The following is a 22,729-nucleotide window of genomic DNA, read 5'->3' on the forward strand; positions in this document are numbered from 1 at the left end:
GAGTTCGGCCTGCAGGGCCAGTGCTTTCCCTGTATTCCTCAGTGGGACTGAGGAAACAGGCTACATAAAACACTGCGTATTCTTGGATTCTCTTTACCCCCTTATCACTGCTGGTCCTTATCAGTGACCGCACTGCAGAAGGGCAGACTTCACAAAATGACAGAAAGAGCAACTTTAATCCCCAAGCAAGGGTTGTCTCTGAAATAAATCTTGAGAGTTGGGGATGGGGAGGAGTGAGAAGGGGGTGGAAAATCACATCAATATGTATTTTTTAGATTCTGCGTCCTTACTTTGAGAGATGCCTCACTCATGGGGACTACTTACAGAGTAATGCCCTACTCAATGTGAGTTAGGGTGGATGCATCTGCTCTATAGTTGGCATACACGTGCAGAGTACCAGCCCTCCAAGTTCCCCAGAGAAACTTTTACTAACTGAGTGGCACGCCACCCTTAGGAGGCTGCTGGACAGGGAGAGGCTCACAAGAAAACATTCGCCTTTGCACAATATTGCAGTGTAAGAGCAGGAAAGCATTGCAAACAAACAATCATGTGATAAGATAAAACTGGTCTCCGTTTTAACAGCACAATTTGATGTGCACAAACGCTAGCAATTCAGAGCTCAAGACACCTAATTACAACCAAGAAGTTAGGCACCCAATTAATTCAAATGGAGGAGGCCATCTTTAAAACTAAACTAGCCTGTAATATCTATCACTGTATTATTAAGCCAATTTACAGATGACTAAATTTTAGTAAACAGCGTGGGTGTCTCCATTTTTTGGATGCCCAACTTGAGGCATCTTAAAGGGACCTGATTTTCAGACACGCTTGGGCACCCACATCTTAAAATGAAGTCAGTGGCCACTCTGAGTGCTCAGCACACTGGAAAAATCAGGTGCCAGGTGAGTTGAGCTGGACCCCCAAATTTAGTAGATACTTTTGAAAAATTGTGCTCTGATTGACTATCCCAAGGCCACAGAGTGAGCGAGCAGCAGAGCAGTAAACAGAATCTGGGAGTTGAGATTCTTCGCCCTCTCTTCCTCCTCGAACCACAAAGCAATACCCTCTCTTCTCCTCTTTAAACACGTATAACACACACGCGCACACACACACACACACACACACACTGCTACTTCCAATAAACTGTTTGGCCTGAATCAAGAGTCTCATCTCTGCTAATGTTTCTTAGTGTCATTACGGAAATAAATATAACCAGTAGGAACATGCCCGTCACCTGCTGCTCCCTCCGCGTGCCCCACTCGAATGACGTACTTAAGAGCATTTAAGTGGATGGAAAATGAAGGCTGCAGCAGCAATGCGAACTCTGCCTTTGGATCTCGAGGTTGGGGGTGTCTGATACCTTTCCCCTTTCTCTATAAACTCAAAATCCACTGGATAAACACCCCACAAACTGCTTTTGCTTGGCAACACTGCCATTTGAACCATTTTGTATTGAACTGGGCAGGAGAGGGTGGAAGCACTTGAGAAGTTATGTGATAGCTGAGACATTACACATGGAATCAAAGAGCCCCGTGACCCGACCCACCCACTTCTGCGGTAACCCCATTCTTTCTGCAATCTCCGCTCCCCCGGGAAGAACTTGTCAGAGCTTCAACTTGTGCCAAGGGAACAATTCAATAATTGTATGTTATTGTCTGTAGCAGCAGCTCATAGTTAGGGCTTCAGATAATGCTAATGTGATGACAAAGCTCTTGCGTTACTATGGCAAAGCCTTCTTCACCTTACTGCTTCTCTTACTCATGTGTCTGTGACTCAGCCAAGCTGACGAGTGGATCTTATGCTGGGAAATTAGCTGGGAACAAGCCCCTGCATCAACACCAGACTTGGCTTTTATGTTTGCACAAAATGACAAGCAGCAGGATTTGGCCCATGCAGAGATGAATGCTCTGGCAGGCAGGGCTCTGCGGCTGCGAGAGACCCGCTGCGTAGGTGAGATATTTAAGGGAAGCAATTTGAATCCAGAAGCAGAGCTGGTGGGGGGACATACCCAGTGACAGGCTCAAGCCACATGCACAAACGTTCTGCTTTACGGTTTCAGTTCTGGTCAAGGCATATCCAGCCAAATTCATCCCTGCTCTAAGTCCATCACTTTGTAACTCCATCAAACTCAGCCCATCTGCTGTCATCATGTACTTCGACTGGAAGCTCTTTAGGGGTATGGGTGGCCTATCTTAACACAATGGGTCCCTAATCCCTGATGGGCGATCAATGGATCATCTGACATTAGTTCAGTTCACATAGCAGAGAAAGTGGGAAGAAGAGAAGCTTCAGTCAAATTTAGCATGAAAGTCAAAATGTGGTTGTCCATAGAACCGATGCGTTTGGACGGTGCCCAGCACAGTAAGCCTCCAAATCCAAGGGTGCTAGATACAAAGAATAAATCAATGAGATGACGGTAAGGTGAAGCTCATATCTGCTGCAAGAATTAAATGCTTTTACGTGGCGTTCCATCCTTTCTTTGGTATGTAACTGAGTAGCTCTGGTCCCTTGGGCTCAGTTTGAGATCTGTTATCAGTACTTCAGTGGTTTTCACATCCATTCTATTCCTTGGTGTTCAATGTACAGTGTGTCCTATGAAAAGTGACTTGTTAGATTCGTCCTAGAGGGTTTTTTCCCTTGGAATGTATGGGATAGCTCAAGCAGGACTCCGCTGCAGTCTTTGGCTTATGCGCATCTATGTCAAAAGGGAAATAAACCAAACCAAACCAAACCCTGAACTTCTCCCACAGGAGGTTATTTCCTAGCACTCCACAGTGCCTAGTATGTCATTCCACTTCCTATGGGGAGAATGGCCAACCCAGGCGCCTGAGGTGGCTGCAGTAGCTGGCTTCCAGCCAGCTCTATTAGGCTGTCTCCAAGTCTGGTGAGAATCAGCAGTTCTTCTCAACCTCCTCTCCAAGCTGTCTGGTGTTACTGGAGCCTTCCCCCCTCCCACTCCCCACACCGGAACAACCGTGAGTGGCCAGGACATAGCTGACACAACCTGCCAGTGTGACATCATCCTGGGCCATCTGCCCCAGAAGGGCAAGGAGCAGCCCGGAGAAATGTGGCCTCCTCACGGGATCACCACCTGACACAGAGCTAGCAGCCAAAGCGGCTTTAAAAAACTCTGCTCCTGATACAGAACAGTCACTATATTTATGCCCCATCAACAGCTGTCCCAGTCTTCCTTAAAAGCACGACGCCGGCACTCCCGAATTAGCATGGCATGGTCATGGGATCAGAAGTGGGGCTAAGGCCAACCTGAAATGGTTAATGGGGACCTAAGAGGCCAGTTCTGTTACCTGTTGGGACCTGGGGTAGAGGGAGAGAGCCAGGTTTAATTCGAGACCATGCCCAGCTGGGAAGGGGCTGGGTGGTAAGCAAGAAGTTTAGTGAAGAAGGGACAGATTCTGCAGTCAGGCTCTGGCATGAGAAAGGAGGAAGCCCAGAGATCCTGGGTGCGGAAGTCTGGCCCGAGGGCAGGAGAGAGACAAAGCATTGGAGTGTGAGCCCTGATCAAAGGGCAGGTTTGGAGGACCAGGGAGGGAGCCTTGGGAGGTGCTCAGTGGAGGAACACTGCTGCAGTGAGGGAAGAGGGGCAACGGGTAGAATCTAGTTTGAGTTTGTATAGCCTCGGTTTGGGATTTCTGTTAGGGAATCGAGGTGAAAACCCTGGGAGTCCTGGCCCCCGAGAAGGGGACAGACACAGTCGAAAGCCCCGAGAGAAGGGTGTGAGGACCATAGGGGCCATGGGTGAGGCCCATTTTGTGAGGGCCTTGGAACATTTTACGTTGGACGTTCCATTACCCCAGAAGGGTGGGCTAAATCCCCAGTGGGCCAGGATCACAGGACGGTGATCTCTAGTAGCGAACGCTGACCTTCGCCCAATACGATAACCCAGTGTCAGTCCCAGTCCTGCTCCAACTTCAGTGGCCTTTGGGTCAGGTTCCATGTTAGCGGGGGAGTGGTCCTCACAGGGCCTCACCTGCAGAGAGGAATCGTGGCCTCTGTTCCACAGCTGGGAGTCACAGCCCAGACACCCATGGAAGGGGACAGCCCGCCTTTCAATAGGAAGGGGTGACTGGATCTGCTTAACTCTTTCCCTCAGCCCATGGGATGAGCGAGTGAACAGGTTCCCCAGCCTACAGTGCCTCTAAGGCAGCAAAAAGAGCTCACCCCCACTTCCGAAAAGGGAGCAGAAGGTTGAGAAGGACAGCTCTCTCCCATGGGGATCAGCACCAGGATCCTGCCCATCTGGAGCTGTCTGGATTCTGAGGCCGCATCTAACAGGGAGCAGGCTCCGTCTAAATTAACTGAGGAAAGCGCACGGCTGGGTGCCCTGTGGACATCTTGCAAGGACTTGTAGGGACCCTTCAGTTTGATAGGTTAATATGAGCCATGTTATTCCCCGGCCTCAGGCAAGTTCAGCACAAGTGGCAGACACCCACATGGGGAGAGAGATTCTGAGCTCCGACGGCTCAGGGAAAGAGCAACTTGAAAGGACATTCGGTATCACAATGCCCCATTTTCCCCTTGACTGCTGCGGTTAATGAAACAAGAGATGAGCACGCACAAGGTCAGGACTAACTGAGGCTGATGCCAAGAACAGATCTCAGGTTCTTGCAACAGAACTGAGCCGAAACGCTCAGAGGCAGAGACTTCGGATGAGGCTTAAAGGTGGCGTGACTCAACCCTAATCAGAGGCACTGGCCCTTCTGATGTATTTCTTGGGCTGGGACCCCGCTCAGTGGGGTGGCTGTCAATATACAGCTCCAGGCCTGTATTTCCAGGGGTGGAGCTGTTAAATCTGAGTCCACCCCCTGCTTATTTGGTCTTGTCTTAATCCAATACTGCCAGGAGGATTTTCCTCCAGTCACAAGTCAGTGAAAGAGGGACGTCTGGGAGTCTACACAGCTCCGCTGAAAGGAAGACAGGGCTACACAGTATACAAAATTCATCTCTCTGCAGCTCTCCAGGTGAGGTTTATTTCCTGTAGGAAAAGGACAGCCCTTATAGTTCAAGTCCCAAGCACAGCATGACTGGAGAAGCTGTGGAAGCCCACAGGCCATCCATGCCCCAGAGAAACAGGATGGAGCTGCCACAGCCCTGCTTTCTGACTGGGCAGTAGGGAGGTGCCCTGGGGGGCAGAACAAGCTTACAGGTTCCCTTTTTGGGTATGTCTGGGAGCCTGCCTTCCAGCCCGGAGCTTGCACTAGCATTGTGGCTCAGGCTCTCAAGCATGTGGGGTGGGAAGGGGGCTTGACAGCCCAAGCCGCAGTGTCTACACAGTTATTTTTGCATGCTAATGTGAGCCCCACTAGCACAAGTCTCTCAGCCCGGGCTCTGAGTCTCCCTTCAGAGGCAAGGCTCCAAGCTGCGCCCTTGTAACCCACAGGCACTGGCAAATCCGGGGTGCGGCTGACAGTCTGGCATGCATGCCCACCGATCTGAGAGCCACCTGAAAATCACCATCCGCTGGCCAATGCACCCACTGCGCACGAGTGCAGACTACAGCTGTGCTAGCCACAGCAAACTGGGGACAGGGCTCCGTGCAAACCATCGCTGTGGTCCTGGTTTGCATGGGGCTCGTGTTCTTTGGGCTGTGCTTTAGGGTCTACATTTGAATGAATCCTCAGACTTAAGCTGAAGAGCACTTGGAATTACCAAGCTTCACTGGGATGAAACCATCCGGAACAGTGAATTTCATCTGGCTATAATTCAAAACCATGCACTGGCACAGGCTAAACCATACACTGACTCAGGTTTGCCCAAAACTGGGCTCTGGTTCACTTGAAGGTTTCTAGACATCTCAGCAAAGCTGTGCTGAGATCTGAGTCTGTAACTAAACCCTTGTTCTACCAATCCTAGCAACAGGGCTACAAACCATAAACAAGTTACATTTGAGAAATTAACAAGCGTTACTCACTGAGTTTATCCTCCTTAAATTAAATAAACATTCTAGCAAAACTGGGATTGCAGAGCCTATCCGTTTCCTTGTACGTTATCTGCAGGGAGATCAGTAATAGCTGCTGACATCCAGGTCATGGAATAAGCTAGAGACTTCACTGCAAAATTACCTGATGACATATTGGCCTGACCTCTGACTGCTTCCACTGAGAGGGCGGTCAAAGCTGACTATTTTGCACGCCCAGATTCTATACAGGAAACGATCAGGAGGTTTGGTTTATTTATGAATATGTTTAGGAGTTAGGAAGGAAAGTCTGTGGAAATTCATTCACAGTTGTTCTTTTATTTTATTCAGTTTTATGGCATCTGCTGTTGCCTAAAACAATAGAACCCAATAAATAACAGCTGAGCGTTCATTGTTCTTATACAAAACCTAAATTCCACAGCCCCCAGCGCTTAAAAGACTAGATGATGATGATGATCTAAACTGCACGCGCTAGTGAACAATATGAATGGGGGAGAAAAGGATGAGGGAAAAACTGGTTCTGCAGAAAAACACCCATGCAGTGCAATTTCTGAAATATCAGGAAGCAGGGTAAATTAATATACTCAACTCTGATTCTATTACTGAGTTCAGCGATCTTACATCAGATTCGCCCAAGGAACGACCACTAGATCTTTATAACATAAAGCTCTATTCGGAGAGGTTGCCTGTGTGTGTGAGTGTTTCATTCCATTCTTTAGGTAGGTGTTTTTGTTGTTTTCTTTGTACCGTTTATTTGCTTTGCTTCTAACACAATTGAGTGAAACATAGGAACACAGGAGTATCTCTCAGCGTGGAGAAATGATCAAAAGCATCACCACTGCCCACTCTACTTCTTGTTCCTATAGAGTGACTAGGATATTCAATTCCTGGCTGAGTCACTGAGTGCTTTCCTGTCTTTTTATTCGCACTGTAATAGCTTGCTGGAGAGAGATTCCTGTATTGAACATTGTCCCTTTCCTTTCCAAAGCACTCCTTGGGGGGTTACGCCATGTGAATTCTATTAGCCAGGAAGCTCGGAACCCCAGGGTCCTCTGCAAATGAAATGATAATTATAATACTTAGCAGATCTGTAGTGGCACGTTGCATCTTCAGAGTGCTTGGCAAATGCCAATTAATTCATTCCGTGGACTTTGCGAGGGAAGAAAGAATTATCATCCCCTTTCTACCACAGGAAAATTGATGCACAGAAAGGTTAAGAGATTTGCCCTGGGCCACGGAAGGAATCAAAATGTCTGCCAGGATTCGAACTCCTGTCTGTCAGGATTCAAACTCCAGGCCACTGGACCATGCTTGTCTCTGGATGTCCCAATGATTGTTCTTTCTGGGAATCAACCTCCTTCCTTCTAATATCGGGATGGCAACCTTGTGGGGTTTGGTTTTTCTTGTTTGTTTGTGGCCAGTTTGCCATTAATTTCTTTATACTCGGTGCTCGAGCCACCACAGGACATGCAGTAGTGGAAGACTGCACTGGAAATGAACAGCATTACTGGACTCACTTCTGATCTCTGAGACACTGGGGTAAACTGGTACAACTCCACTGGCATCAATGGATTCACACAGCTGTAACTGGGATCACAATCTGGCTATGCATCACAATACACAATGGCTATTCCCTCATTTCTATCTCCTTTCTTCTCACTGTGTAGCACATGTGAGTCCGAGACCTGGTTGTTGTGTCCCACAGGGGCCCCCAATCTAGCCAGAAAATACCACAGGCCGAAGGACAAATGCCCCCTTTCTCATTATAAGCCGTCAGCTTAAGCTTGGGCTCTGTGATTTTCACCCAGTAAATTCTCAGGGAAGAAAAACTTCCCTTTGGACTTGGGAATGTCAGAAGCTGTGTCACTGTTTGCCGGGAAATATCTGTGATGCTTGGAGCGGGCTGCGGCAGGCTGCTTACCATTTTTAGTTTGTGCTGCTGCAGGATCTCATCCAGGTTCTGTCTTTTCTTGTAGTTGAAATAGAAGTTTTTGCACTGCGACACAGTCTTGGAGCCCACCATCCTGGCAATGGCTGACCAGTTCCGCCCATGTTCAAGGAGACCTGCAACCAGGAAAATAAAATCAGAGGGGGGCAAAACAAAATAAACGCTCACAAGGGTGGCACGGTACACAAAGGCTGGGTCATTCCCCTGGACAAACCAAACTCCACTGGGACGATATGGTCACCAGCACCCGTCTGCGAGACTTCCGTGGCCAAGAGGATGAGAGAGAGGCTCCTGTTTTTCTTTCTAGGTGAAAAGCATTACCCCCAGCAGTCTTGGGGAACAAAGCGCACTGTAGCTGCATCTACCAACAACGCTGACAGCTCTGTGCCCAGACCGCACCGTTATAGCATGTTGGGGGCAGCACAGTCACAGCACCCCACAAGGGAGTGACAAGAAGCCAGTTGCTCTATCCCTTCTGAAGGTGAAAGCATGTACCCTCCTCCCTGATGGCTGCAGTTATGCCTAGTCCCTACCCGGGGGGCTAACGGGGATGGGGAAAGGTTCTTTGCACCCTCCACTCTCTGACAGCTGGAGCCCACAGGCTTGGATGGGCTGGATGCACATGCAGAGACGGCCAGGAGGGGCCCAAACAAAGGAGCCGAGACACAAATGTAGTGATGTATTCACCCAGGCAACTCCACTGCTGGAAGGAGGAGTGTTGAGGGGAAGCAGAGGGAAAATCAGTGCTAAATCATGGGTTCACATGCAGAAGCTTTTCAGGTCAGGCATCAAGCCAGGGGTGACAACTGCAGGCAGATGGAGCGGCACTAGGATGCATGAATGGAGGATAGTTGTCGGGACTAGGGTGGGCATGGAGGTAGGAAGGAGCTAATTATCAGCCAAGGTATTTCCATGGCCCCCATTACCATCGTATCTAAACCCCTCCCCATCATTAATATATTTATCCTCCCCACACTCCTGAGAGACCGGGCAGTGCTATTACCCCAATTTACAGATAGGGAAACTGAGGCACGGAGTGACTAAGTGATCTACCTAAAGTCGCACAAGAAGTTCCTGGTGGAGCAGGGAACTGAACCCAGGTCTCCTGATTCCCCAGGTATTGTCCTAACCACTGGACCACCCTTCCTCTGTGCAATGCTACTGCAGGGCTCTGCTTCATACACACGCTATACGCAATAGACACGGGTCCAGCCAGTACAACACAGACGGATGGTCACACACAGAAACACGCCTGCCACAGGCACTCTAGAGAGAGACATGCTAACGCTGCCACTAGAAACCAGAGGCCAGCGGAACCGAGGAGGGAGAAACCTGGAGAGTGAAAGATCTAGAAACCTGGGGCACTGCCAAAGATTTAGTTTCACGTCTTGCACTGGGAGGAGGCCAAACACAGGAAAAGCAGGGAAATTACCAGCCTCCCCTTGGAATGCAGAGGCCAGCTAAGCTCACAGTGTATAAAGGTGCAGGGAGCGAGAGAATCCACACCAGCTTGAGGTGGGGGTGCCATGGACCATTCACTTAATGAGCACCCTGCAGCCCCGAGCAGACCATCATAGCCCTTGGTGGCCCCTGTATTGCCCCCTGGGACTGTGCAGGTTGCCAGGGCAGCAGGCAAGGCCACTGCAGCTGAACCAGGATGCTACCCTCTTACAAGTCTGTGTACTTCCCGCATGATGGATTGCCCGTCTGGGGACTTCGTTCGCCCAACGGCCTCAAAGCTAAATCTAGAGGGCAGCTCTGTATCAGGGGTGTGTGGTCCCTTTACGGTTTCCCCTGCCTGCATTTCAATAAGCCAGCCTAACCCCGCTCCTCCCTCTGACCCACTGAGATGTCCATGAGGCCCTGGCGCCTCCCCCACTGCCAGGCTGGGCTGGGGCTGGCCTGCTAGGTAGCTGCCATCCGGTTGCCTGCAAGCCCTGAGGACGAGACATATTGCACAGCTCCAGCAGACTCCACACTGCACTGTCAGTGGGACTGCGACCAGCCAGCCTTTGCGTCGGTCCATGTTCCTTTGCCTTTTGCCTGCCGCTTGCCATGGTCTTTCTAACACGCTTGGCGAAGAGGGGCTATTGCAAGCCCCATGAAAAGCAACATTTTAAGGACATGCGAAGCACCCAAAATGAACTGGCAAAAGCTGTCTTGCCCATTGGGCCTGGCCCCTCTAGCACAGACTTCTGACACCAGGCTGGGGTTTTCTTGGTGCAAAGAGACACAGACCCTCCTGCAGCACTGGACGGGCTTCCTTGAAGGTTCCCCATCCCCATACTGGTCAGGCCTTAGCCTGAGACCCCTGATGAATTCACAGGCAGAGTCTGCGTTCATGGTACAGGGAAGCCCCTGGCATGTCCTTAGGACTCACGCAATACTTCCCTTTAAAAGTGCTCTAGCAACGAACAAAGGAACCAATTAACAATGGCTTTGTTTATGTGTAGGGCCTACTCCAGAAAGGCTGCATTGATTCTGTGAATCCCAAAGTTGACAAATAAAACATCCTAAGGGATAAACCCTAGCGCCGGTGCACTCAGCTCAAGCAGTAGTGCCCCCCTGGGATCAGAGCCGGGGCTTGGAGAGTAGGAATTGGTACCCTGGGTCTGGGCAGGTGGGTGAGCTGTGTAGCTGCAGAGCCAGCAGTCCTAGCTTTAAATACCTGCAGAGGGCTGGGGCACAGGGAGCACTGCGGGTGAAGTGATCCCCAAATCCCAGGCAGCGGAAGCACACCAGCTCGATGGCAGACGAGGGCTCTTATGCCGGCTAGGAGAGAGGGGCGTGGGATTTGCCCCAAAAAGAGATACCCACCAGTACCTGGGCCAAACGGCCTCGGATAAACACTCATCCAACTCCGGGTGAACCCAAGCCCAGCCAGGAATGACGGGTGAAAGTTCCCATCTCCTGCACCCTCGCATGGCCCTGCAGCCCTGACTGTGCGGCACGTAACAGACCTGCCATGCACAGCAGAGCAGGGGCAACAGAAGAATTGGGTTTGAGTTTTAGCTCTACAACACCCAACGTTGATCCATTTAAAGCCACGACCTCGACTGCTGCTGCTTTCAACTGGGACTTCTCAAATCCATCTTGCCACCAACCTTGAGACACACTAGCCAGCAAGAGCCTTCCCCCCCAGGGACGGCTAAACACGGCCGGGGAAAGCAGGCCGGCCCCATGCACTGTGATTCATCATCGCTTCCAGAATGAACAAATGAATCAATCCATTCACTCTTTGCTACTTGGAGGGCTTAATCCCCAGGGTAACAGACCAGGCTGGAATTGTAAGCTACATCTCGGGCAAGGGCCTTGAATAGTAACAATGGTTCCTGCCTCCACAACAGGCACCACTCTCTGTACGATTGTGTTGTCCTCCGAGACGACTGTGCTGCACAGTATGGGGCAGCAGGATGTGCTAATTGCAATGGCTGTTAGTGTGCCGGGGTGCGTCCATGCTCACTCTATTTCCAAGTGCAGCTTGACCTTGTCTTGCTGCACATAAGAAGTTGCTCAGCTGCCCTTCCATTCGTCAGGTGCGCTGCGCCCAGCGGTTTTGCAGGGCCGCTTCCCAATCACAAGGCTATGCTGAAGCCTGTTCAATTTAAAGTCACCCGCTCCAGCGGCACTACGAGGCCCAGCTCCTTGGGAAGCTCAGCGCCCTTCCCCTCGCCTGCTGGGGACAGCGCGCAGTGTGCCCGGTCTCCACACATGCGAATGGTGTGTCTGAAGGCAAGCATCCAGCCGGCAGAAGGGGAGCTGCGCAGGTGTCTGTGTCTATCTCATGAGGAAGAGACTGCATGTTTCCAAAGCACAGACAGACCTTCCCCCTGCAGGATCAAACCAGTGCGGACAGACGCCCTTATATTTGCAGGCAAGAGAACAAAACAGCAACACCTGCTTCCCAAAACTATAATTATCTGTACTCTCAGGGTGGGAGCAGCCAGCAGCTGCCCTGGATCTGGCTGGCGAACAGGCCACTCGCCAGGCACCACCAGTGCTCTGCTGAGCAACGTCACGTCACTGTTCCCTTCCACCCCATCCCACCGCCTCCCCCCTATGCACTCTTCACTCCCCACCCCATCTGTATCACACAAGCCTGCCACACGCAGGTCTGTCTCTCACAAAACACACACATTCATCTAGCACCACAACTGAAACTCTGACTAACCAGCCGACCAGATCTTAATCAGTCCTGCATTGACTGGTGAGGAGGAGATGATAGGTGTGTGCACAAGCGTGCACACGCACACACACTCGCTCGCCCCATCCTTAATGTTCACCCCAAACGCTCAGCATTTCATTACTGCCCTATGGATATACTTACATTCTCTGAGTCTAGCTTCACCTGCCAGAAAAGCTGCTCCGAGCATGCGGCAGGCAGACCAGAATAAACAGGGAGAGCACTTCTTCAAAGCCCCGCGCGGCAGAGCAGTTTGTTACCAAGCGCTGGGAGTTCTTGACTCACATCCTCCCCGCTCATTTTGTTTTCACTCCCTCGCAGCAGCCAACAAAAGGGAAGAAAAAAAAAAAAAGCTGGTTCTTTAAATCCTGGGGGCTCCGGCACTTAGGAGCCCTGGGCAGAAAGGGCAGCTACTGCACGGTAACTTAAAACCAGGTCTTAAAAGCTGGAGGCGCCTGACCCTGACGCAAGAAATTGCCTTGAACACATGCTCCGTCCTCAGTGCTCTCTGCTCCACTGGGGCGCGAGAGGCACCCTGGGCACTCCTTGGGCTCAGCTCCTCGGAGCTTTCCAACTGTCTGGCGCAGCGTTTGTTAAGGTGGACTGAAGTTGCTTTGCTCTCCCCGGCGCTCTCTCTCTCCCCTCACCCCCCGGTCTCACCTCCTTGCTCAGCAGCCCAGGGGTCCGGGGAGGAGAGTCTGTGCAGTTTCAAGAGATGCCCAATGCTGACAAAAAAAAAAAAAAAAAAAAAGCCAAAGCAGTCGAGCTCTGCAGCTTCCCTCCTGCCAGCTGCGGGCCGGGAGGAGATCGGTGCCGTGGGTGTGCGGCGGAGCAGCAAGAGAGCTCTAATCTTTTCCTCTGGCTGACCCAGAGCCTCGGTTTGTCTGAATGTGACCTCTAGACAGAGCATTAATAACGAGCGTGGCACTGACCCAAGCTGACAAGGGGTGCGGCCAACTTGGCACCCACTTCCTTTCTCTCTCTCACTTTCTGTCTCGCGCTCGCTCTCTCTCATCTGAATGTCAACAGCAGGGGGAGTGAGCCAGGAAAACAAAGCTTTGCTTAATAGTTTCCTCTGCTCTGAAATGAATCAAAGGGGCTTTTCAGAACCGGACCGGACCTTCCCCACACGTCTCCCCGCTGCCTCGGTTTTCAACTGAAGATCGCTACCATCTGGCAAGGTCAGAGGGCTCCCAGGAGAGGAGGCAGAGAAAACAAACAGAGCACGCAGATAACTGGACCAACAAGTGGTTGGATAACTTCAGCCCCTTTCAAGGGCAGGGGAGACAGGGACAGGCAGACACACCCCAAGTCCTTGCAGATGGGATTGCATGGGGGTGGGGACAGTCTTCTCCCTGGTCTGTGGAAACTGAGGCTGGAGCGCCTGAGAAAGGAAGGCAGGAAGGAAGAGGAGTGTGCAGATCTGCGAGAACACTTTAAAGCGCATTTGGTTTCTGGAGCGTGAGAGACGGAGAGGAAAGCAGCATTGCGGGGAGCGTGGCTTTCATTCAAGCTCTCCACAGTCACAGCCTTTTTTGATTATTTCTCCCCTGGCTCTCCAGCATGGCTGCCCTTGCCCCGCCCAGCTCTCGCCTCTCAAAACGACGACGCATGAGCCAGCCCACAAAAGGGTCCCCTAACGGGCTCTCAACTGTATTAACAGATCAAGCTTACACTTAAAAAAATGATCTCATCCCAAAAGCGCTACACTACCTAGTGTGACACCCCTCCCAAAACCCCTCTGACCCCGTCTCCCTTCACGTGCTCCTTTAACCGTTTCCTATAGCTGATGGAGACTGTCGCGGGTTTGCAAGCACAGCAGCCTGCCCAGTAAACCTGGCAGCCAAGGGGATGGAGTGTTACTGGGAAGGGGCTGGGATTCTCTGACCATGGCCAGCATTACAGAGGCAGTGTGTACAGAACTGAAGTTTAAGCACCCCCTCCAACAGCAGTCTGAAAGGTACACAAGTTTGGACACAGTGCTCTGAAAAACTATGCTCCACCACAAGTCAAACTAACCTGCAGATCACACCGTGCTTCACCAAGTGCGTGACTGTAGATAATGTTATGAGCCCCGTAGGGAAACCGAGGCACAAAGCAAGTCTCAGGGTCCCAGAGCACATCAGTGGCAGAGCCTGGAACAGAACATAGGACTCCCGGTTCCAGGCCAATGAGAGTAGCAGAGACTTCTCCACGCAGCACACAGCAAACGTACCCCATAGCAGTTCCTCCAAGGGTGTTCACAGAGGGCCAGCAATACTTTCGGTAAACGCCAGCTCTCGCTAGCTGTGACCTGCGCCGTCTGGGTCACTCTTCCTCAGAATCCAGCCTGGAGATCCAGATTGTTCCTATGAGCTTCTGGCTCCTGCCAAGTCTGTTGGTTCAAGTGTCCGTAAAATATTCTGCTGCTGCAAGGGAGACTTGCAACGAAACTCTCTCCATCCTCACAAGAGAATCTCCTGATCCTTGCTAAGAGATGAGTGCTCACAGCCAGGGGGATGGAGTGACTTTTGCGGCCACTGTGTGATCTCCCTGCACGGCAAAGTGCCGCAAACCGAGCAGGTCTGACACGGTTTGCTGCAGACTCCCCTGGCTGCAACGGCCAGGGAGTTCCCCTCTAGTGTGGTTTCCCTCTTCTCCCTTGACAATAGCTCGCAGGAGATTGGCCCATGTTAACGCCAGGTCTCCCCTTATTGAGGGGCTTTCTAGGACATCAGCCATGTTAAGGCTTCACTGTGTTTTCTATTAATCCTTCGCATCTTCCCCGACCCAAATTAGCCTCCTTGTTACACAGCAGCAGTAGCAGCCCATCAGTCAGCGAGAGACCCTGGTGATTTGGCTACATCAGCCTACTCCAGTTGCTTCAGTTACAGAACTCTAGAGCGGCCCACTCCACCGCTGGTAGGATTTACGTCTTTGTCCCGCTGAACTCTGACCTCGCTGCCTTCTCTGTGCCACTTGTCCTGAGGCCCGGCTGAGGGAAAGGCAGTGTCCGTCTCCGAGCCTTTAGCAGGAGCCAGTTTTCCCTCCGACGTTCACAATCTGAGAGGGACAATTACCATCTTCTGGGGAAAACACGGATTCTCCTTGCCAGGGCTACTCCCAAAGAAGGGAGGCAGTGCGAAGCAGCCACTAGAGCACAATCTGGCTGTTTTATCACCTGCTTGAGGTGCTATTCCTGCTCCCTTACTGTTAAAGGAAAAATCCGTTCAAAACTCAACCATAGGCAGGAAATCACAGTCATTGCCAACCCGCTCCCCTGACAGGCCTTTGTATTTCGTGTGCTGACACTCCCTGAACAGACCCTGGGGTTTCTTTGCTACCTAGCGAGGAAACACGACATGCCGTGACAGAGAGACCAGCGTGATACAGAGAGAGCAGCTCCGCAGGACGCTGCCACCTCACCCGGACTGCTACACATCTGCAGGTAGAGAGAATGCCAGGACAAACCACAATGGGGCCTGATCGACCCCTGGGTGGGACAGGACCAGGATCGTAGGCAAGCACGGAGCCAGGGCCCAACTCTGCAGCCTGCCTGTTACCGTAATTGGCTGAACTAACCTCTCCCACCTGAACCTGCTTCTAGACCGACGGATGTCAACATCAGTGCCCGGGCCCTACCTCTAATCAAGGATTAGGAGGCTGAAAAATACATGAGCATTACGAAGAAGATGCCGGGGGAGGGGAGATTCCTCGCCTCTTAAGGGTCCGCTATGCGGATGCTAACACAGGAAGCTAACAAATTCTAGCCCCCGCCCCGTTCATGTGTTAGGCTGCAGTGCAGACCACAGCAGTGCAAGCTGTCTGCCACTTCCTGCTCCAGGCCACCCGGCCCCAGAAGTGCATGAGGCTACCTGGGACTAGGCAGGGCCAGGCTATGCTCTTGCTCAATTTGATGCTTTTCAGAAGCAAGGGATCCCCTGGAGCGCATCTGGCCCCTGTATGTGATTTTGCTCCCGATACCTGGTGATGCTCCCCTGCCAGCACAAGGGTTCGACCTGTCCAGAAGAATCATGTAACGCTGTATGGGCTCATTTCCACTGCTCTTACCCCTGTACCTTCCTGTCACAGAATCATGGGACTGGAAGGGACCTCGAGAGGTCATCCAGTCCAGTCCCTGCACTCATGGCAGGACTAACTATCTAGATCATCCCTGACAGGTGTTTGTCTAACCTGCTCTTAAAAACCTCCAATGATGGAGATGTCCCAGTACCCACGCCTGCCTCCCGGCTAGCCCACAGCACTCCTGGAAGGGGGAGTGAGCCGAAGACCAGATACACTGACACACAGCTTCTCTTTCCGAGGTTTATTTCAATCAGCAGGTTTTTACACTGGAACGGAGCAAGTGTGGGTGATTGCATGTGTGGTGGTGAGGGGTTCTTTCTGCAGCAGGGGACATACCCTGTGCCTTCACAGTGTTAACACTGCCGCTTACCCTGCATCCAACCTGACAGCTCCTTGCAAGAGCATAAGGTTTTAGTGCTAGAAGGGGCAACAGAGCAGAAATCTGGACATTCTGCACATACACACGCATGCAATGAAGGGCATTTCCACATGCACGCAGGCTAAGAAGGCGGCTTCATGTGGACCTCTGTTTAATTCATTTAAGATCAATGCGTGTGCTAGTTTACTAATAAAAAGGCTGGTGTTTCTAACTGCCAGCCCTGAAAACTCAGCCTGGCTATCTGAGAATCAAGTGGGGATTGCTTCCCTTCTTGTGCATCATCACCTGAGCTAAGGTGCTGCAGGCCAAACACCACCTGTACAGCCACCCACTGTCCTCAGAGTATGGCCTCACCTGTGTCAATCCACTGCTTTCCATGTGTTTGCACAGTAGCGGCTGATGCACAAAGTAGGACAGACCCCTTAGCCTAGGCTTGCAGAGCCAGCACAGTTCGCAGGACTGAAAAGTGGCCAAAGCTTATTTTTGTCACTGAAGCCAGCAGATCTGAGCCTCAGTGATGCACAAGGAGGAAAAGCTGGTGAGTAAGAAGGTGCCAGCATTACGTAGTCCCTTTTCAAAGTAAAGCCACATGTTAAAGCTTTGGGGAAAGCCCTGAGCTGCATCTAGAATGGTTACTAGCTCTTCGATAAATCCCCCGAACCTAGCAGCTAGCTAAACATTTCCAGGTCCAGGGAAAGGATAAACCATCCTGCAGTGAAAACTTGATCAGGTCCAAGATGGGGCTGAAGCCCCAAGGGGAGTGGATTCACTCTCATCCCACTTGCCCTTGGACTAGGTGGTGGGTAAACTCCGAGAGCAACTACAGCTAATCAAAACTGCCTGCTTGTACCTCTGAATCACAGTCACAATGGAAGAAGCCGATGATACCAGAACACACGGCATCATAATTATATCAATCGCTGTACGTTTTGGCAGACTATCGAATCAAAGTTTACTACAAAATAAAAAAGTGTCGTTAAACAAGAACTTCACCCTTACAAGGTTCTCGTTCTCCTAGTTAACTTAATAATATGGTATTCCCCACTGCGGTCTCATCGTATAGCCATATCATCTCCTTCCCTTACTTAAAATCTCTCCGTTTAGCATCGCTATGCAAGTGCTGTTGAATATGCTCACTCAGATTGCAGTCTGGAGAGATTATTCAACTACCCTGCTTTACTACCCCAAACCAAGGTCCTTGGCATACGTGCTGCTGGAAGGATCAGCCTGGGACTGACCTCCGAGGTTCGTTTTGAATGTTCAGAATGCAAACTGGCTGCAGGCTAAAACAAAAAATATTCCAGGACCAACAGGAGCGGCGCCAGGGTTTTTGGTGCCCTAGGTGGGGGTCCTTCCGCGCTCCCGGCTGTTGGCGACAATTCTGCGGCGGGGGGAGGGGGGGGTGTCCTTCCGCGCTCCTGGTCTTCAGGGCACTTCGGCGGCAGGTCCTGGAGCGAGTGAAGGACCCGCCGCAGAATTGCCGCCGAAGACCCAGAGCGTGGAAGGACCCCCCACCGCCGAACTGCCGCCGAGGGTGGCAAAATGCTGCCCCCCCAAATCCTGGAGCCCTAGGTGACCGCCTAGGATGCCTAAATGGAAGCGCCGGCCCTGAGGACCAAGCTTTGGAAGTGCCAGTTAGAACAAATTCGAACTCGTTGGGTGCACTCAGCAGGAAAATGCCTTGTGAAGCTAGCTGGGGCCTGGCAAGATGGGAATTTAGCTTCTCTGCAGACACCCGTGATGGAAACCTCGCTATTTCACAGATCAGCGTGTGGGGGAAACATCATTCAAACGGCGAGGGGGTCGGGGCAGACCAAACCCCACACTGCCGTGGGCTGATCCAACCCTGCGCAGGTTGGAGCACTGCCTGCTGCCTTCCTATACAAACTGGGCAGATGTTGGGGCTACTGGATGCCACCTCCCCACAGTTCCATCCTCCACACTGGCTTAGGTGGGTGGCTACCAAGACTGCTCCTTTTAGCACAGCCCCACCTTGCGGCCTAAATGGCTCTTCTACAGTCAAATCGGAAAGAGGGGGCTGCTCAAAGTGACCCGTGCCGCAGAAATCCACCGACCGGCAGCTGCTAATCCCAGCAGCTGGAACTCAGTCAGGCAGCCTGACTGAAGTCTGTCGAGTAAGTGATGAGCCTAGAGACAGTAACGCTTGGCCGTACACAAGAATGGCCTAGGGGTTTATAGAGGGTCAGAATGGCTCCAATGAGAACAAGCCAAACATATTGGTGTATTCGTATTAGAAATAAGCTCAGTCCAGGATGCTGCAGGCACAGGAGAAGCCAGAGGCTATGCTCCATGTGCCTCCTGCAGGTGCTTTTCCCCAACTGATCTAACACCTGCCAGCAGGTCTGGCTAAGTTTGCTGTCCCCAAATGAAGCTCATTTCCATTTGAAGCTGCATGTCTACACTACTCGCAGACCAGAAGAGCGGGAGCAAGCTGAGCAGGATGCACTCGGCACTGGCTGGGAACTCAACCGCAGATCAACAGGACATGACTTCGGAAAAAATTAAACAGCAGAAATCTTGGCACAGGAGCCCGACAAACGAGGGGGAAGTGGCCAGGGGAGCCTGCTACACTCAGCACTTTTACACAACGGTCTCAGCGATGGGCTCTCTCAGCCACAGGATGCAAAACAAACCTCCTCCGGCCAGCAGCCTCGCCCCAGTAAAAGGGACGGCCCTGTCTCAGCATTCAGCAGGAGAATCCCCATCTGCAATTGCGATTCAGGGACGAAAAGGCTCTCACTTGATGATATAGCAGTGGCAGTCGCTTTATGAACAACGGTGCATCCTCTAAAGGAGGCAGCAGAGATCAGAAACCCTGACTTGCCATTAGTGGGCTATTGCAATTGCGCAGTTATGGGCCCAGAGGGTTTATCTTCTACTCTTTTTACACATGGGAATCCCCCTGCATGGGCATCAGGGTACGTCTTTTACCGCTGTGGGGCCACGTGTGAACCACAAACACACAGAAAGTGATCTCAAATTCGGGGTCAAATGAATCTTCCCCCCAAGTCAGACTGGCAAGGACCGTAAGAGCGGAAGGTCGCCTTCCTCTGCATGGATCATGGATTACCTGCTGGGCTCGTCTGGGTATATCTCACTAAAACAATTTCCTGCCACTGCAGGGATCTTGGGTCACTGGGCACCTTGGTCCCTCCAGTTTTCTGCCTGCGGCACACAACAGTTTAGTCTCCTCAGGCTATAATAGTCTGGTTTAATTCTGGTTGTTGGTGTGGAGGTGGGTGGTGTTTGCTGGCCTGTGATATACAGGTGGTCAGACTAGATGATCCCTTCTAGTCTTCAACTCCGTGACACAGAGCTAAACCCCAGCTATCTAGCCCAGGCCTGCAAACCACCAACTGCTTTCCCAGTTTGACATTTACACGAGTTCTGGCCATGCAGCCATCTCCTGCAGTGACCTCACTCCAGCACAGAGCCTGGGCAATGCTACAACACCTTGTCCTTCCATGACACAAATCAATCGCACATGACTCCTGGAGCAAGCACTGACAAAATCCCCAAACTTGCTGCCAACTTTGTAGTTTGTTACCAAAACAAACATAAAGGCACTTTTCTCAGACGATGCAGGTCCTTGTTCCTGCTCGCCTAAATCAGGAGTCACTCCACTGAAGTCAATGGGTTTACAGAGTGGGTGAAAGCAGTGTAAAGAAGAGCAGAATCAGGACCCCAAGATTCAGTGTGGTAACACACCCATGCTGTCTCTGCTGGGCACGTACCATCTAACACCACGGACTGGCTTCCTTTCCAGACCAACAGGACTGGCAGATGGAGAAAAAAAAACTGTATTTTGTATTACCTTTTTTGGCCGTTTCCATTTCTTCCTCTGTCCAGCGAGAACTTTCATTCATTTCCAAAGAAGCTGAAAAATAAACAGACAGAACCAAGTGGTCATGGCAAGAGGGATTTAAACGTACGAACACAGCAACTGAGCCAGAAAATCTCAGGAGGGTTACTAGCGCCCAAATGCCAGCCAAGCCGATCAGAATACACAGTACATGGATAGCGCCTTTCATCGGAGCACCCCAAAGTGCTTCACAAGCCTCTGCGCCAGGTTTAGATGCAGGGAGGTGCCAGGCCCAATATTGCCGAGCCTGCACAGTATCCGTCACACGGATGGAAGGTCTGAGTGGAAGGTAGCTTTGGGCTGGGAAAACAAAACTAGCCCCCCTTAGGGAAACTGTATTTGCCAGTGATATGTTGGTCCCACTCGCCCTTGTCCCGCAGCAAAAAGCTGCGACATAGCTACTGATTTTCTTCTAATCATGTGGAGAGGTGTTGTCACCAGGGGTGGCAAAAGCTGAGAACTCAGACTGGCTGCAGGGTCGTGGTCATCTCAACGATACTGATCAACTCCCAGGGAGTGGAGAGTCAGCAGGGGGAACCAGTCGTCAGCAAATCTGATGCGCTCCGAGAGATGGTGCCATACCCAGGGGATCAGAGATTTCCAGAGACTGCATGCAGCACCTTGGGCTACCTCAGATTCACTTTCACATCCAATGAGAGCCTCGGAGCAACAGCGACTCTCAGGAGGCCTGGATGCAACCGTGCCCTCCAACCAGCACAGTAAGAGATGAGTGCCAGCTATGCCCACCATCCACTTATATTCTCCACCCCCGTGCTCCATGTGGGCCTGAGTAATGTATTCACTTTGAAATAATCCTGCCGGCAGCCTGGCACATGTGAGCAAACCCTACAACAACAAACCAGTACGTGAGTCAGAGACAGAAAGCCCCCAATAAGCAAACAGATTTCCTTTTCATCTGCCAACAGGCAGACCATTATTTCAACACTGAGGAGAGAGGTTTTGACCATGTCCTTTTAAAATGGAAACTGGGCCGACAGGCTAGGTTAAAGGACAGTGGTGGGGAGGAAAAGCACCATCTCCAAGAAGCTTGTCAAGGCTCTAGGGCTCTGGAGGGGGAAGAGCACAACTCTGATGCCCTCAACCTGTTAGGTACCAGGGCCTGGGAATGAGAAAAATGCAACTTCTTCACAGTTGACTGCACCAGATTGCAGGTGTCACCTCATGGAAGTCAATGCAGGTCATTTCCTCCATTAGAAATACAGCCCCCACATAGATCCAGCCAGCACACGTTAGCTCAGCTGGTAGAAGAAATCAATACCTGGAAATTCTCTTTCCCCCTCCATGGGCAAATTCAGGGCTTCAAGATTTATTTGCTTTCAGTATCCCAAACACACTTGACTAGGCATTTAATTGAGTTTTAATAAGACCGTTAGTGTATGTTAATAAATGTCAGATAAATGGCCTATTGGGTTTGATTAATAGTATTTACTGAGGTTGAGCAGTTACGTAACAGATGTCTGCTGGGAGCGGCAGTGTGCTGCCGCTAAACTACAGTATGGGGGTGGGGGGTTGTTTTTTAATGTTCAATGGGACATTAACATACAGTAACTGTCTTCGCCAACCCACATTAAATCACTACTGAGGAGACACAACACGTAACTGATTGCTTCGGCATGCCAGTGACAGCAGCCCATTTCCTTTGGTCACTTTACTATTGTCAGCTGTCTTTTCTCCCCGCTTGGGATTCCACCAGAGACCTCTGGAGGAAACATGCTACCTAAATGACTGGGATTATTCCCTACCGCTATTGGCACAATGCCTAAGCACCCCAAACAGGGCCCAAGGCCCCGCCATGCTAGAACTATACACACACACACACAGACAGTCACTGCCCTGGAGAGCTCACAGTCCAGGGTTTAGACAATACTCAGCCATATTTACAGACTTAATTTATACTACTAAAGACACTGCTTTTAGTGAGGAAATTCTCCAACAGACAGGCATGGATCAATGTTTCTTTAGTATTTGCTATAGGGAATGAAGCAACTATTGCAGTCAGCTTATCGAAGACAGCCATGGATAGTTCCCAAGGGCAACCACCGTCTTTCTGTCAGTCATAGAAGGGAGGGAAAGGCAGACACCATCTATCATCGCCTGGATATGGCACTTTTCAACACTTACAAGCCCCCATGTGGCTGGCAGTGGAAGCTATCACCTTTGTATGGGTCTCAGCTGCATGTAGGATCCTTGTCTCCTGTCATTCCAAACTAAGGGCTACGCTAGCCGTCTGTCCATGCGTTTTAGGGTGAGATTGGTTTGACTTCTCTCTCTTATTTCTGACGACACCACAGGCACCACCCTGCCATCCTGAGACG

The 22,729-nt window shown here is 51.1% G+C and overlaps 1 protein-coding gene across 19 annotated transcripts in view; it reads right to left on the minus strand.

Annotated features, from left to right (window-relative positions):
* Positions 1-22,729, minus strand: part of NCOR2 (nuclear receptor corepressor 2) — a 428,298-nt gene that overhangs the window by 84,658 nt on the left and 320,911 nt on the right. For all 19 annotated transcript variants that reach the window (XM_075060010.1, XM_075060008.1, XM_075060007.1 and 16 more), the window contains 2 exons: positions 20,346-20,408; positions 7,857-7,999 (listed from right to left, as the gene is read on the minus strand). In XM_075060010.1, coding sequence (XP_074916111.1) covers positions 7,857-7,999; positions 20,346-20,408 — 206 coding nt within the window. The remainder of the gene's footprint in view (positions 1-7,856; positions 8,000-20,345; positions 20,409-22,729) is intronic.

Source organism: Chelonoidis abingdonii, chromosome 22 (assembly GCF_003597395.2).
Source record: "Chelonoidis abingdonii isolate Lonesome George chromosome 22, CheloAbing_2.0, whole genome shotgun sequence".
Lineage (NCBI taxonomy): Eukaryota > Metazoa > Chordata > Testudines > Testudinidae > Chelonoidis > Chelonoidis abingdonii.